The following is a 17,430-nucleotide window of genomic DNA, read 5'->3' as shown; positions in this document are numbered from 1 at the left end:
AGAGGTTGACAGGAACAGGGAGAGAAAAGGAGTGGAAAGACCTGCAGGAATTGATGGTGCTCGCTGGAATCGAACCAGGGATACTGTCATTATGAGGCATGCGCAGTAACCACTTGGCTATCAATAACTTTCAAATATTACGTGTCTGACAGCCTGACAGACGGTTGCCTTGGTAACATGCTCAGCGTCACATATGTTACATATAAAACTGCCATTGGCAAAGAAAAAAACAAAGTGCAACACAAAACACTTGTTCTGAACTTAGAGCATGTCCACGATGTGTCGTACCGACGATGCGAGGGCTGAGAATATTGTTCAGATAAAATGATCGATTGTAGCCTACAGAAAAACGGAAACACTCAAACAGAACATCATCAGAGATAAAACATCCCAGCGGGGTCTGATCACCCTCTGACGGAGATTTCTGCTTCAATATTAACTAACTCTTTAAGAAATGTCTGACAGCTCCTTCAGTCTGCAGGCTTCAGTAAAAAGGAGGAGAAACTCAGGGTTAGTTGAAGAAAACCTGCCAGCGAGCAGGTTAGGTTCACAGAGTATGTTGCCAGGGTAATTGACTCGGAGTTAAGCTGAACTGGCTTTGTGAAACCGAAAAACCAGAGTTTCCCTCATCTCAGGGTTAACTAACTCAGAGTTTTCACTAAACCTGCTTTCTGAAACGGGCCCCAGGTGATAACAGTTGGTTCAATCAACTCTGAGTCAAAGTAACTCTGAGTGAAGTTTGTGCATGAGGAGATACCAAGCCCTCATCAATGGAGCACAGATAACATGATTCACCATGGCAACAGGTGAAACAAAGGGCTCAGTCCTCCTACTTCTCCCCAGTGGAGTTAGAAATATTAATGAATGCATGCAGATAATGAGTATACTTAAGAAAAAAAGAAATACAGTAGCAGCAGCAAAAGAACATGAGCTGACTTGGCAGAAAATTACCAACCGAGTCAATGTGTGAGTATTAATGAAAAAAAGTTTTGTCTCGAGTGTTCCACTTATTCAACATTTACAGTATATTATGTGTATGTGTTTGTGTGTGACACATTTAATATTCATGTAGACCCCGACAGGTACAAAACGCAGGCCTACTGGGCAACAACTGAATATGAAATATAAAAATATAGCTCAAACAAGTCAGCTTTCATTTCATTACAAGCAATTGTGATGTTGTTTAGCCTGCCCTCATTAAACAGCATTCAGAGGCTACATTCAACATGTGATATATTTCAGTACTTAGTGAAATCTTCTAAGCAAAAAAGAAAGTCAATTTTTCAGCCATCCCAACACTACCAGTATCTATTTAATATTGTATATTTGAAAGCCTAAATACCTTTATACATACAACACTACCAAAGTGTAAACGTTTCAGTGCAAGAGTCACATTTCTTTTTTCTTTTTTTTTTAAAAGATTTATGTTTGGGCACTTTCACCTTAATTTAACATTAGCTGGTATAGAGGTTGACAGGAAACAGGGAGAGAAAAGGAGTGGAAAGACCTGTGTCATTATGAGGCATGCGCAGTAACCACTTAGCTATCAATAACTTTCAAATATTACGTGTCTGACAGCCTGACAGACGGTTGCCTTGGTAACATGCTCAGCGTTACATATAAAACTGCCATTGGCAAAGAAATAAACAAAGTGCAACACAACACATTCAGTGCAAGAGTCACATTTAGTTTTTTTTTAAAGATTTATGTTTGGGCACTTTCACCTTAATGTAACAGTAGCTGGTATAGACGCCGACAGGACAGAAAAAAACAAAGTGCAACACAAAGAACTTGCTCTGAACTGAGAGCATGTCCACGATGTGTCGTACAGACGATACGAGGGCTGAGAATATTGTTCAGATAAATGATCGATTGTACAGAAAAACGGAAACACTCAAACAGAACATCATCAGAGATAAAACATCCCAGCGGGGTCTGATCACCCTCTGACGGAGATTTCTCTTTAAGAAATGTCTGACAGCTCCTTCAGTCTGCAGGCTTCAACTAAAAAGGAAGATAAACTCAGGGTTAGTTGAAGAAAACCTGCCAGCGAGCAGGTTAGGTTCACACAGTATGTTGCCATGGTAACTGACTCAGAGTTAAGCTGAACTGGCTTTGTGAAACCGAAAAACCAGAGTTTCCTGGAACTCTGAGTCAACTTACTCAGAGTTTTCACTAAACCTTCTTTCTGAAACAGGCCCCAGGTTAGTTTGGCAAAACTAACCTGCTGGCAGCATAAGTTGCCGTGGTAACTGAGCTTGAACTATGCTGAGTTAGCTTTATGGAACCGAATCTGCTGGAAAATGATCCAGACTAATGAAATAAACCAGGCTTATTTGGTAATCCTGCTTTATGGAACAGGGCCCTGGGAATGCCTCGGAATCCCCCAGGAGGAGCTGACGAACGGTGCTGGGGAGAAGGATGTCTGGGTCACATTGCTTAGCCTGATGCCACCGCCACCCAGCCCCGGATAAGCGGCAGAAAATGGATGGATGGATGGATGGATATTTATATATTACTTCATTATCATTAGTGATTATATTTACTAATGATGATTTACTTATTGATTATTTGAAAGTGGTTTTGTAAATCCTTTTTTAATTTGAACAATTTAACGATGGATAATTAAGTCCGACATGTTTATCAGTGTATTTTTATCCAACAGAAAGAATGCATTTTCTACAGCTGCACAGAAAGCAGGAAGTTGCTGTAAACTCCAGAGAACATTACACTGACTTACATTCATTTGCTGGCTAACTTTTTATGACTTATATTTGATTTGATTGCCCTTTCTAATGGTATCAAAAACAATAACATATAAATAAAAAAACATAAGAAAAGATCTTCAAAAACATGCACATAATGACAACAACAACAAAAGTCATCTCAAGGCACTTTACACATAGAGCAGGTCTAGACTGAACTCCTTAATTTAAAGATTTAAAAACTCCTTTTTAACAAGAAGAAACCTCAGGCAGAACCAGACTCAAAGTGGGCGGCCATCTGCATGGCCGTAGCTACCATTGAGGTTTTGTTTCATTGTGAAGTGAAAATAGCCAATGAGACAATTATCCTTGCATCAACGGACCGTCACGTGACACGTACTTGCAGATACCGCTGCCATGTCAAAACGAACGTAGTCGGTTATAGACTGGAGAACTGACCTCGGTATTTGAAAAATCCTGGCTACAGCCTTTGCCATCTGCCTCGACCGGTTGGGGTAGTATTGGGTAGGGGTAATATTTATCACAACATAAAGAAATAAGAGCTATGGTGAAAAAGCCTTCCAGAATAGAAAGGTTTAGTCTAGGGCAGGGGTATAATTAAAATTCACTGAAGTCCAATTTGCAAACATTTCCTCAAGTGAAGGTCCAGAACATCATAATTAATTTTATTTATTTAGTTATTTTTCAGTAGCTTGAAGTAGCGTTGTAGTTCCATCAGCATCTGTGTCTAGTGGCTAGATTGTAGATTGTCAAATAAATACAGTAGAATTCTAGAAACAAGGCAACAACATTTATTAGTATTTACACTCAACTTGTGGGATTCAAATAAATAAAATAAGAATTAAAAAAATAAGATAAATACATTTTCTCTTCTTATATCAGATAAAGGCATTTTAAAATAAACTGCATTACAGAAAGCTTTTGATTGTGTATCTTACTGACAGTCAAGTCTCTCCATGTGTCTGAATGCACAGATTTGATTGGCTGATTAGCGTCATGTGAGAAGATTGGCTATGCACAGATGTCTGTGAGTTTCTGAGGGCTCCGTAATAGCTGGTCTGGACCGCATTTAGCCTATTAGTGACCTCTGATCAAGGCTCTTAGTAAGCGCTTAGTAAGGCTGTTTCACATGCACAGTACAGCAGAGCAGAAGGCTCGATCCCTCATGGTACTGCGCTTGGTACTGGGTCCTTGATTTTCTACATAGTAATAGTTTATTTGAGGAATTTTTTAGTCAGGATTTAGAGCTCGTCATAGCACAGAGACAGCACTGGTGAACGTTACAAATGAACTCCTATTTGCATCGGACAAAAGACTTTCTGACTCTCTGTACTTGTCTAGTCAGTTCTTAATGCTGCATTTGATGCAATTTCACTTTCTGTTACACAGATTGGAGCTGCAGTAAGCTGTTTTCAGTTCTATTTATTAGACCAGTTTCAGCTTGTACATGTTAATGCTGAACCCTCCATGCACACAAAAGTTAGGTATGGAGTTCCTCAAGGGTCAGTGACATTATCTAATGAAATAACTACTCTGGATGGCATTACTCTGGCCTCCAGTACCACTGTAGGGAACCTATAGGAGTTATATTTGATCAGGATATGTCCTCTGACTCCCAGATAAAAACACTTTTCAAGGACTGCCTTTTTTCATCTACATAACTGCAAGAATCAGGAATATCCTGTCTCAAAAAGATTCAGAAAAACGAATCCACGCATTTGTTCCTTCTAGGCTGGAGACCAGCTGGTCCAGAATGTAGCTGCACGCATACCAGGGTTATTACAGGTAACTAAAATTAAGATTAAAAGTTTAAAAAAAAAATTTAAAAAAAAAAAAAGCTAAACTAAAGCTAAATAAAACTACAATGAAAAATGCAAAACTAACTATAACTAAAGTGGATTGCAGATAAAATCAGCTTAGTTTTAGTTTTCTTTTCATTGTCTCCATTGTGACTGTATTGTGTTCAGTTTGACTTGTTGAGATAACAGGCTAGTACCAGTAGAGAACACAAACACAGTGTCAGCATTATTTCATCCTTTACAGCTGCTACTAATCAAGGCTTTCAACTAAAACTAAGACAAAAATATATAAAAACTCTAAAACTAAACATCACTTGTTAAAATCACTTGTTAAACTAACTAAAACTAAACTGAAATAAAGAAGCAAACTGAAAAACTAAATAAAAATAAAACTAATGGAATTTTTCAAAACTCATTTTTAGTTTTTGACACATACTATATATATAGTAAACTAATATTATAGCTTTGTGGCACTGGCTCCCTGTAAAATCTAGATTTAAATTTAAAAATCATTTTCCTCACGGACAAAACCCTTAACAAGACCCTATTACCACACTAAAACAGTGCAGTCCCAGAATGCAGGCCTACTTGTGGTTCCTAGAACCTAAATGGGAGACAGAGCCTTCAGTGATCAGGCTAACCCTAACCCTCTCATGTGGAACCATCTTCCAGATTCACTCTGGGGGGCAGACACCCTCTCTGTTTAAGAATAGCTTAAAACTTTCCTTTTTGATAAAGCTTATAGCTAGGCAAGGCCGTAGCCAGGAATTTTCAAATACCGAGGCCAAAAATAAGACCACAATTTATATGACTGTTTGGGTTAATCCATGATGTATTTATACTGCTTTCTTGTTGTGCATTTCTCCGTCATGGTCAGTCTTGTAGTCCAGTTCTTTCTTATCATTTCCAATTTTGCAACTTAAATCAACTCCTATTTCAGTATTCTACAACTTCCATGGTTGCATATTTAAAAATTATAACTGCAATATATTATTTTCTTTGTTCTTAAAATGTGTAATGGAGCACGGCCTGCTGGGAAAGGGAGAAAAGGGCTCATCCAATGAATGAACAGTTTGCAAAATCGGGTCAAGTCAACATATTTCTGGCGATTTCAAGGCTTCACTCCACCGCTGGCTATAGCCGGATACTTTCATTTTGACATGGCAGCGGAATCTTCAAGTACGTGTCACATGAAGGTCCGTTGATGCAAGGATAATCGTCTCATCGGCTATTTTCACTTCACAATTAAACGAAACTTCAAGAAAAAAATACCGAGGACATGACCTCTGTGTCCTCAATGGTAGCTATGTAGCTAGGCTGTGCTTGGACCAGCTCCTAGTCTATCTAAGGGACTTCTCATGCTACACTAAGCTCATCTCTCTTCTCTTCTTCTCCATCTTTACAGTCATGTACCATTAATGCATGTCACTAACTTGGCTTCTTCCCCAGAGTTTTTGTGCTTCATCGTCTCGCAGGTTTCTGTGGATCAGTCGTTGACTAGTTGGACGCTAACTTCCATCAACCGTGGCTGGTTGGACTCCTTGGTCCTGCATGACACCCATGCCTTCAACTAATAATAATTTATTATCATAATTATTATTAGTTGTAGTATTACCATGAATACATATATTATCATTCATCATTGTTATTGAGTTTCTTTGTGTCTCTCCCTCGCTCTTCTCTCTCTCTTTCCCTCTAAACCCAACTGGTCAAGCAAGATGGCCCCCCACCTTAAATCTGGTTCTGCTTGACATTTCTTCCCGTTAATTGGGAGTTCTTCCTTGCTGCTGTCACCAAGTGCTTGCTATTGGGGAAATGTTGAGTCTCTTTAATTTAATTTAAAGAGTACAGTCTCCTCTATGTGAAAAATGCCTTGAGATAACTTCTGTTGTGATTTGGCGCTATATAAATAAAAAATTAAATTGAACTGAACTCATATAAAGTTCATACTAACACATATCTATCAATCAATAAAACTTTATTTGTATAGCACTTTTCATACATCGCGATGTAACTCTAGCTTCACATAGTCAGAACAAAAAAATAAATCATTAAACATTGGAACTCATTAAAGATAATAAATAAATATATATAATAAAAAATATACAGTATATACCCATATGTATAAATATGACATGGCATAAGATAACCATAAGTCAATCTCTGAGATGAAAACATAACTGGGGAGACAGAGAAATACACTAATAAATCAGTTTCTAATCCATCCACCATCTGCTGCTGATTATTACCATGATCTATTTCCTGCTGATTAACTGGATGTCAAATATTTGCATCATTTTAAAGTATACTTTTTTAAAAGACGTCTGTGCATATGTGTCCCCTGCTGAGCTATGTCCACCAGACCTTGTGATTTCCAGCATCTAACAACTCTTACCCAAACCTGCCCTTCACCTTAAACCAAGTCTTTATCCTAGAAAGTCATGATTTACATTATAGGAAGTCTCCACATGTGACTGCGTAACCAGATTCATGTCCCCACAGGGATAGTTTTCAGGGGTGTTTCTCACCTCTATATGGTTTTCATAAATTCATAAATCGTGTTTTTTTGTTTTTTTAAATTGGTGCTTCACTTTTTACATCATTCAGCAACACTTGACAACATTGTTTGTAAATATTCTACTTCTTCTGTAAGCAAAATAATATCATTACCGTAAAGAAGAATGCAAGTATATGGTCACACAATACTCTTCCCTTGGCTTCTTTACCTCCCTTACCAAATCATTCATCAAAATCAACAAATAAGGTTGGTGATAGAATGTCAGAGAGTGTGGAAAATCACTCTGTGAGATATTCAGTCACTTTTACATAGGCACAGTTGCCCTGTACAAAGAAATAACATCTTGATAGAATTTTCCATTTATACCTATTTGATAAAGTTTATTATTTCAGGGGATCGTGATCAACAAACAACAAACACCTTTTGAGAAAACAAGATGCCAAGAAAAGAACAATCTGATATATACAGCCTTACCCCTTTTGGAAACCATACATTAAAATTATGCCAAAATTAAGGATTTCCCATTTGGTAAATATTCCTCCGCATGATTTTTGTTAATTAGACCTCTACGCAACACCTGTTGGAGCAGGACAAAGTCGTTATCGTTGTCATTACTTCATGGTGTTGGTCAGTGACAGCAGGCTGTATTCAGTCCCTCTGTGTGTTCTGTCGCAGCTGGTGGAGGAGGATTCAGCAGGTTGATGGTCTGCCCTTCTCTGAGCATCAGAACTGCCTGCTTCAGACTCCAGCTGCAGGGAGGGACAAACACAGGTCAGAAATGGTGCATACAAAGTGCTGGAAATGCTATATTAAGAGTATCATGTAAAACTTGAACTCCAAAAGAAAAAAGAATAAGATAAGAGTTGATTCTGTCACATTTCCACATATTCAAAGTCTATCTGAGAATACTGAGTGTTTCTGGACATCATGGTAGAGCAGAACAGTTGCTGGTTAGATGTTGGTTCATAGTGATGTATACAGGTACATCACTAGATACTAAAGGGTTAAGTGAAGTAGAATATGGATTAGAAGGCGTGATGGATCTAAATACACTCTCAGTCAATCACACCATTGGCTTATCTACTCTAAAACACCTGAACCAATGTAAATGGTCACATTATATTTCAATTGATGATACAATAGTGCTTTAGTATCAAGAACAAAACATGAGATGCCGCTTTTGCTAAAAAGTTGGAAAGGAGGCTATGATGAACAGGATTAATGAGCCCCCCTAACCTGACATTTCCTGTGAGTTATAACTGATGAGTATGATGTGTGTGGTTATTTTGTGGTGGCCCATTGTCATTGTAATGCACAGTGGATGGCATTATGTAATAGCATTGCACTCTGGCAACACCTCAACATAAATGTGCCTTTAGATGCTGCTAAGACTGTAAGAAAGAATTCATAATTGCAGCAGACATCTATTCTCAGCATAACTTCCATAATAACTTCCAAAATACCAACAACTCATAGGAAAATACCAAACTGTTGGAATGCTGCTTGGGGGTCCAAAATACAGCAATGTTATGTCACTATGCAGAATGTCAGCATTATCATTGAATTGACATTTCTATTATATCATTTGCGTAACACTTTACTATGTCACGTTAAAATGATTAGGAACATGCTGTCACCATCATTTTCAGTGAACTCACTCCAGTGGAAAGAACAGAATGTACTAACCTGTTGGTATTAGGGTCTCTAATTGAAGATGTATACAGATAACCTCCAGTTTTTGACCCAGTCACAGGGATCTTTATCTGCAACACAATTCAAATTCAAATCCATCTGGACCGGTATAAACATGTATCAGAGCTCTTCACAACAACCCGCTGATCTGTTTCTTATGTTTGCATGAAAAGTCTGGTGAGAACTACTGTTAAACACAGAATAACACATTTTGAAAACACGGTACCCATGCGCTGTGCGGGTCAACACGATTGTTTCTGTCAGTCAGATGGATGTTGTGGATTTTTAAAGGTGGTGCTCCCAGGCTTTCCATGGCAACCGGACATGCTTCCAACTTCTGCAGAGCCAATCTGTGGTAGTCTGACTCTGTGAAATTCTCTTGTTGGACAGAAGACAGAAAGGTGCAAAAAATTAAGCATAATTTGACGCACTTAAGAAGAATGTACTGTATATACTTACATATGTACTGTACTTATACTTATATGTAGTTGTGGGGATGCACCAATCTGGCATTTTTTTAACCTGACACCATTCCTGATCACTAACCAGGGTTTTGGCTGATAAAGAGAACCAATCAAATACCTGTGCTCTTTTTTTTTTTGCAATTTAACATTTACAAACACCATAAATGACAGTGTTGGGGTCATGTTACAGAACACTGGAGAAGTGCATCTTCCAACAATTGAACTGATCAACGTAGCTTGTGAAAAATGTGCCAAAATCATTAACCTGCAGCTGTTATTTCAATATGCCAGATACATATTAAATCAACACTGTATATATTTTTCTGCTATCAGATCAGACTCAGATCTGTACTTGGCTGGGGCATCCTTACACAGCTCTTTTGTACTCACTCTGCAGCAGATAGTACATGGTGCCGATCCCTCCACCTGTCAGCACAGTGGTGAAGATGGTGAGCTGCTGCAGTTTACTTGTGGAAACCCTCATGTCTGCTTCCTAGTCAGGCTGCACAAATACATAACAGTCTGGTAAATACACAGAAAGTTGCTGCTGCTGCTGTCAGTACAAGGTTATTGCCAGGTAGATGTAATGTGTCCACCTCCTTGGTTATTGGCTCATATAGTCATATTAGTTGAGTAGGGGCTCTTGCCAAAATGGTGACTAGGTAGGTGCTAATTTTTAACACCCACTAACAAAGTAGTACTAAGCAGGCTAAAGCAATCTACAAAGTGCTTTTGAGTAAGTCATATAAACTTGGTAACTGCCGGTAACCATGCTAAAACTCTACAATGAACCAAATGGATCTTCAGTTATGGTAACAAAACCACCGGTGAATGGGAAATTGGAACTTTATTCCAAATTACATATGACCACTCAAAGTTATTTTACACTACATTTATCATTTACCCTTTGACACACATTCATACACTGATGACAGGAGCTACCACGCAGGGTGCCAACCTGCTCATCAGAAGGAGACTAACCATTCATACACTGTTGGCACAGCAACGGGAGCATTTTGGGGTTAAGTATCTTGCCCAGGAACACATCAACATGTGGACTGGAGGAGCCGGGAATCGAACCGCCTATCTTCCGATTGGTGGACAACTGCTCTACCTCCTGAGCAACAGCTGCCCCATATTATTATTATTATTGATAATAATAATAATCATCATCATCACTATCATCATCATAATCATTATTATTATTACATTCTTGTTGCCTTAAAGGCTATAGTAATGGATGCTATTCCCATAGTGTGTACATTATGTAAGGATAACACTGAACCACATCTTTTTTCCTTGTCTGTTAACACAGAATGACACTGTAGTGGGGGAAAAAATGGTTTTATCCAGCCCTTCAACTTGGAACAGAAAGATCAGAACCCTCTTTTAAAAGGACATTGTAACCATCCCATATGTAATCCATTACTGGGAAAGGTTGGTCCCAAATATCTAGCGGGAAAAAGTTCTTCTTTGAAACACCTCAAGATGTGTGTTTCAAATTCTCCATGGAGGCTGTCCAACAAAACACTATTTGCAAAAACTGAAAATGACATTGACATTAGGTGCTCCTTCTGTGGACTTGATAATGAAACAACTGCACACTCGTTTTGGAGTTGCCCTTTACACTGTTAGTTTTTGAGAGATGTGGTCTTTGGTTTTCATGATGTCTGCAGTGCAGAATAAAAACAGTATTGTATTATAAATCTTTTTATTATATTAGAAAAATGTTATATTCACAAAAAAAAAAAAAGCAACTGGCTAGGCAAAAACAAGTCTGTTGAAGGCCACATGTTGGATTATTATCCTGGCTCACAGCTGACATCCACTGAAAAGTTTGGTCTCATCTTGAACCGGCGCATCTGCTGGTCAATACCACACCCAATATGTTTTGATCCACTATAGTTAAGATTGATACAAACCCAAATGTTTTTATGGCTAGGCAATGACTCAATATTTAACCTACCTTCAATCAAATCATTTTGTAATCATATCATATCATAATTTTAAAATTCTGTTGTCCAAATGAATAATGAATAAAAATGAATAGGTAAAGTATAGAATACAGTTTATTTCACTGAGCATCAACAGGAGTATAAATTTGCCATGCTGGAAGATAGATATCAAAATCTAGACAGGGCCATGTTTTCTGCAAGAAACTGTATTCCATATCTGTTTTTTTCCTTAAACAAGTCTTGACTATTAGCTATTAAATGTCTAGCAGTCTTCTGTATACACACTATCACTATCATCATACATAATCACTTTATACAATATAGGCCCACATGTAGGGACTAAAGTCTTTCTTCAAAATTCTTTAATTATCATATTGTACAAATCTAATGCAGTTCATTTAGCAACACATCTGTTATATAGTAATATATAATATCATTTTGCCTGTATAAAGTTTAGTTGATTCTATATTAATCCATCAAAGTTCATTACCACTAATGCAGAATGTATTTGCACAGTGTATATTGTACAAATACCTACTTATACCTATATTTCCACTTCAAGCAACATTTCCAGTTCAACATATGACCTACACATCAACTGAAATTGAAAATCCTTTGTGCTTGAGATTGAACTGAATCTTCAATTCCTTCCAGCAATTTCACTACAACTGATATTCACTTGGCTGCTATACAACAATCTCCCATTGGGATTAATAAAGTACTTTATCTAGCTATAATAGTTTTATAGATACAAAGAGACCAATACCTTCCACTTGTCTGAATGAACTCTTTTCATTAATATCCACACATCATCATCATTTACAGTATCCCCTCATTTGAACTTAATACATTATTGACATTAAGTGTTGCTGGAGGGCTGAAGATACACAGTACATGCTGTGTACAACTGTGCTCATTTACATTCCACTCTGTGAGGAACTCAACATAATGACTCTGTCTGCAGCTGAATCTAGTTCATGCTTTTACTCTGGTTAGTTTTCTTCATTCGAAAAAGAGATTGGAAACTGAAAATCCAAGTTTTGATATTGAATTAAAAAAAAAAAAATCAATGTTGTTGTTTTTTAAAATTGATTAACATTTGAATAAACTATTTATTTTCATCCAAATCGTTTTCTTTTTACAGTTTCAAATCTTATGTTTTTGGTTTCACATCTCGTCTTTTTTCATACATTTGCAACACAGCAAGTTGTTGCTTATGTGAAAAAAGATATGAAAACGTTCTCACCTTGTTATAGACGGTGTTCCTGTTAACTGGTGACTCAACAGAATGTGTCGTGGTTGCACGTAGTGACGAACAGAACCTTCTATTTGACTTAAATCAATGTTAAATACACTCACATGTGTTTATTACCTACACTAACCAGGCTCTTATAATACTGAGATCAAACCGTAACTTTGCCTAGAATGACTAGTTATAGCCTATGTCACATTCCGCATAAAGCGCTATCTGCTATGGTAATATTTCCCCCACATAAGAAGTAACTTTAATAAAGATGAATTCTTCTTGTAAGAGAAAAGGAAAAGACGAGTAGTGTTACATTCAAACATTAAAAGAATGTATGGTTTGCAAAGTACACCCGTATGTTCCGTTCCGTCCTGACTTCTCACTTCCGGAAATGTGACACAGATGTCACCAATCGGGTGCGTGGGCTATTCTTCTTCGTCTTCTTCTTCTTCTTCTTCTTCTTCTTCTTCTTCTTCTTCTTCTTCTTCTTCTTCTTTTTCTTCTTCTTCTTCTTCTTCTTCTTCTTCTTCTTCTTCTTCTTCTTCTTCTTCTTCTTCTTCTTCTTCTTCTTCTTCTTCTTATTCTTCGAGTTTTTTGTTTATTTTTGGCGGATTGAAATACCAGCGTTTAGGTGCATACCGCCACCTACCATATCGTAGTATGTAGAACGGGATCCATTTTCCATTATAGTAAACTAAAAACATGAATGAAAATCCTACTATATTCTATTACAGTCCACTGTTTATTAAGAATTGATAACTCCTTTAAGAATTTCCCTCACCTTCTCTCCATTTGTTCCCAATATTCCTTCTATCTATGTTGTAATCTTATCCTCTCTTTGTTATATTTGCAACAGTTCATTGATACTTGTTCAGCATGTTCAACTGTATTACACAGTGTACATATGTGTGCATGCGCTCCCCTAAGACTAGCGTATGTATGCCTGTCATGTTCAAGTTCATGTTGGAGTCTGTATCTATACTGATATATATATTACACATACAGGGAACAATTAGAGCTCCTTATGTTTGGTTCCATGTATGGTTCAACACTGTGTCCACATTTTAAAAACCACAACAACTCATTTCAATGAAATACTAACAGGCAGCACATGATGATCTTTTTATGGCAGTCTGTCTGCGTTTTAATGTGTATATTGTTCAGTCTGTAGTAGGACCACAGTGTATGCTACAGGAATAAATTAATGTAGCAGGAAAGATTTCAATATAAGTGACACGTTGTTGCCATACCCAATCTAGTGTTGTACCAAAGTAGAACATTAGATTGTGTTTATTTATTTTTTCCCCAAATGTCCACCAGATGTCTCTCACAGTCCTCCAAGTACAACCTTACACAGGATAGGACTTAAACAGTGACACAGTCTATGCAAAGTAGGGATGAATAACATTAAACTGGATTAAATCACATTCAAATGAATTTAACACAATTGAAGTAAACAGGTATGAAATGAATAGAATGGATTGAAAATTTAACAAACAAACAAAAATCCTTAACAACGGTTGTTACGACCCCAAAAAGGCCTAAGGGAGGGGGAGGTAACAATCAAAACAATTAAACGGCATGACAATAAAGAGTACAAGAGAACAAACTAGATCAACTGCAAGGCAGTTAATTCATTAGAATCAAACCCAAAACAAGCTCCCAAATAAGGGAAGTCGACTTATGATCCAATTAACAAGGGCAGTAGAACAACGCCGTTGGACCGAGCTACTGGACACACGCGCACACCACACAGCTACGATCTCTATATTATTATAGTTTTGGGTAAATATCACATCCATTCATGCAAATGGAAAAACAAACTCCCCATAATAGTTTGGTTTAAAAACGAACTAAATAAATATTTTTCTTCTTTGAAGTTGTTAAATGTATACAAGCCAATTTGTAATTTTTTTTTTTAAGTTTTTATTTTATAATATGGATGAAGTACCTTGTATTTTATTTTCTTTTTTATATATATTTTTTATTATATCCTTTTATGTCTATAGCCTTGTAGATTTTTATTTATAATGGAGATATCTTTTTGATATCCTATCGAGAGTTATTATGGAAATGAAAATAACGTTTATTGAGAGAAAAAAAACAACAACACACAGACCTTTTTGTTCTGCCTTCAATAAAACTTTATTGACAATAATATTTCAGTACAAAGGCGGTTATTAATGTACATACAAACAAATGAACAGCAGCCAGGGGCGTTATTCAAATAAATACAGTAAATAAAGAGCACAAATTATATGTTTTGATAGCTTTCTTATTATTTGAGTCACAGATGCTCTGGATGTGTTGTTCAGTTTCCCTTTGAAATGCCAAAAAACAGGGTTTGAGTGACTAAGTTTAGCTTTGTGTATATGTTATTTTTACCTAATATTATTATTAGATTCATGACATACAGTTCTTTCTGTTTTTTACTTTTCTTTTTCAATCTTAAATGTGATATAACGTATTACTTCTTTCCAGAAGGTGGCAGTGGAGTGACAGTGCCAGAACAGGTGCATCACACAGAGAACATTTCACACATAAATCTTTGTTAAATTTGAACAAATAATGTTTGGCAGGGTAGTATCTATGAGTCAGTTTGTAAGACACTTCTCAGACTTTGTTTGTAATTCAGTATCTGTATGGGAGGATCCATACATGGATCCAGTTCAAACCATCAATTATATTAGACCAGTACTGAACAACAGATGGGGTAGTGGTGATATCTGTTTGAAACAATGACATGATGAGATTTTCTTAAATTTTTTTTAGATTTGACAGAGAAGCATATATGACCCACTGGTGTTAATGTGGGGTCTAAAGGAAGACAAACTGGTTTCCCAGCACCTCTTAATAGATTTAGGATACCAGAGGGAACGGCATCCATTACAATTGCAAATTCTTTTGGGGTAACAGGAACACCATATGTTTGAAGATATTCATAATAATTTAGCAGATTTCCATTATCATTGAGTAGCTGGGTAACTAAAATTATGTTATTATCAAACCACGAATTAAGAAACAGAGATTCATTTTTATATTTGACGTGCTGATTGTTCCAAATAAAGCATCTATGTTGTTTATAGATTAAGGACCATGCCAACTGCATTTGTTTATGGAAGTTTGACAGAATAAGGGGACGTTTTTCTATTTTATAATCACATAAAAGTATATATTCAAGGCCTCCAATGGTAGAAAAATATATTTAGGTATAAAATTCCAAGTGGATGTAGGATTATGTAAGAACTGCTTTATCCAGTTCATTTTAAAGGTATTGTTGAGGGTAGTAAAGTCAAGAAAGTTTAGACCACCAGAATCCTAAGTGTTCATAATAACAGATTTTTTAACATAATGCGTCTTGTTTTTCCATATAAAATTAAATAATAACTTGGCGATGGGACTACAGAGCTGTTAAGCACACAGTCCTGGAGGGAGGAGGAGGGCAGTATCTGGCGGGGAAAAAAACAAAGAAACAGCACCAAACACAACACGGCATGTAACATGGTACTTGCAAAACCAAAATCCATCACGCCTATAACTTTGATTGTCAAAGTTTATTATCAAACGCTTTAGAGCTAGCAATAAAACAAATAGCCAAAAAACTAATTTATATAACATACAGTGAAAACGTTACTTGCAAAACCAGAGTCATAACCAAACCATAATCACACCATAGGTCCAATAAGAGTGACACATTCATCAAAACAGAGCTTTTGACAAAATATTATACAAATACTATAATTTGAGGGAGATTAATCAACAAATATATTTATTTTTTAATGACCATAAAGGTTTTTCACATCATGGTTGGACATTAGAATGATAGACTATCCCCATAAGTTCATGGCTTCAAATGTCCAGTGGCCCTGGACTGACAGTCATGTTGGGAGAATACATCTTGGGAAACAAATGCTTTCACGTTAGTCATGTCATTTTCCAATCAAATCGTAGACATGACTTTTTGACGTCTGCATGTCTTGTGGGCATTGTCAAGACTGTTCTGAATACACAAACATTATTTGGGTGGAATACACCTTTAAATCTATCATTACTTGGAAAGGAATATTTGGGTGGAATAAATCTTTAAACCTAGAATTAGAAAGTAATATTTGGGTGGAATAAACCTTTTTAAAATAGGTCTAACTGTGGCTTCACAGCACAGCACCCAGGTTGCTGTGGTGACAGTGCAACCTTGTGGTAGAGGACAGATTTCCACATATTTCAGGAATTGTAAAATTTCAGTGAAGAAGCAAACAGTAGGTACTGAACAACTTCTTATCACTCAAAAACTAAAAGTTTGAGTGATCCGGGACTTCAGTGGCAATACTGATATACGATATGTGTCTGTGAGATTTAAAATAAAGGACCTGTCCTATTTCAATGGAAGTAACATTGAATGAGAGAGGACAAGTTTGGCTTCAGTTTTGTATAACTTGTGCTTGTATAACGTTTTGAAGATTCTTGATAAAATCTGAAGGCCTGAAGATTCAAGATTTTCCCTGCTTATATAAAACTCTGAGAAGGGCTGAAATGTTCATAAAATTTAACCTGTAGTTGAATTTCAAAGTGGAGTGCATTGAAGAGGATTTGAATATTCCTTCCGTTCATTACAAAGACAGAAATTTCGTTTAAAAAACATATTCTAAAATGTATAAATAGTAGAAAAAAGCTGAATACAAGCACAAATGTCCTTCAAGAGCTGAAGATTGTGATACTTCAATGGTTTCTGTAGCTGAAAGAAAGATTTAGAAAAAAAATAATTTCAGTAATTGAAAAGTGTGTATAAACTTCATTACTAAGTCACTTACACACTTGTTTGCAGTTAACTTACACAACTGTTTTTTCTTATCTATGCATTACAGCCCAGATAACTCTGTGGGTGTGTTTTAAACAGATTCTGACTTCAGTATTGCTCATTTCATTTTCCTAGAATATTATCAGAATGCTTTATAACTCACTCACTTTGAAATGGATAAACGCTCAGAAATCAGCCTAAGCAGTTATTAATGCTATTGACATGCAATGATATC

At 36.6% G+C, this 17,430-nt stretch overlaps 2 protein-coding genes across 2 annotated transcripts in view; one reads left to right on the top strand and one right to left on the bottom strand.

Annotated features, from left to right (window-relative positions):
• LOC133990351 (leukocyte cell-derived chemotaxin-2-like) overlaps positions 1 to 17,430 on the top strand; it is a 337,858-nt gene that overhangs the window by 16,990 nt on the left and 303,438 nt on the right. The window lies entirely within an intron of this gene.
• Positions 6,493 to 12,783, bottom strand: LOC133990688 (cytochrome c oxidase assembly factor 1 homolog). The gene is made up of 5 exons (XM_062429083.1): positions 12,401 to 12,783; positions 9,590 to 9,701; positions 8,962 to 9,113; positions 8,730 to 8,806; positions 6,493 to 7,792 (listed from the first exon to the last, which is right to left on the bottom strand). Exons 2-5 carry the CDS (start codon positions 9,681 to 9,683, stop codon positions 7,672 to 7,674), a joined length of 444 nt encoding a protein of 147 aa, XP_062285067.1. The 5' UTR covers positions 9,684 to 9,701; positions 12,401 to 12,783; the 3' UTR covers positions 6,493 to 7,671.

The sequence above is a fragment of the Scomber scombrus genome, chromosome 11 (genome assembly GCF_963691925.1).
Source record: "Scomber scombrus chromosome 11, fScoSco1.1, whole genome shotgun sequence".
Taxonomy (NCBI): domain Eukaryota; kingdom Metazoa; phylum Chordata; class Actinopteri; order Scombriformes; family Scombridae; genus Scomber; species Scomber scombrus.
This window is presented reverse-complemented; position numbering and strand designations above follow the sequence as displayed.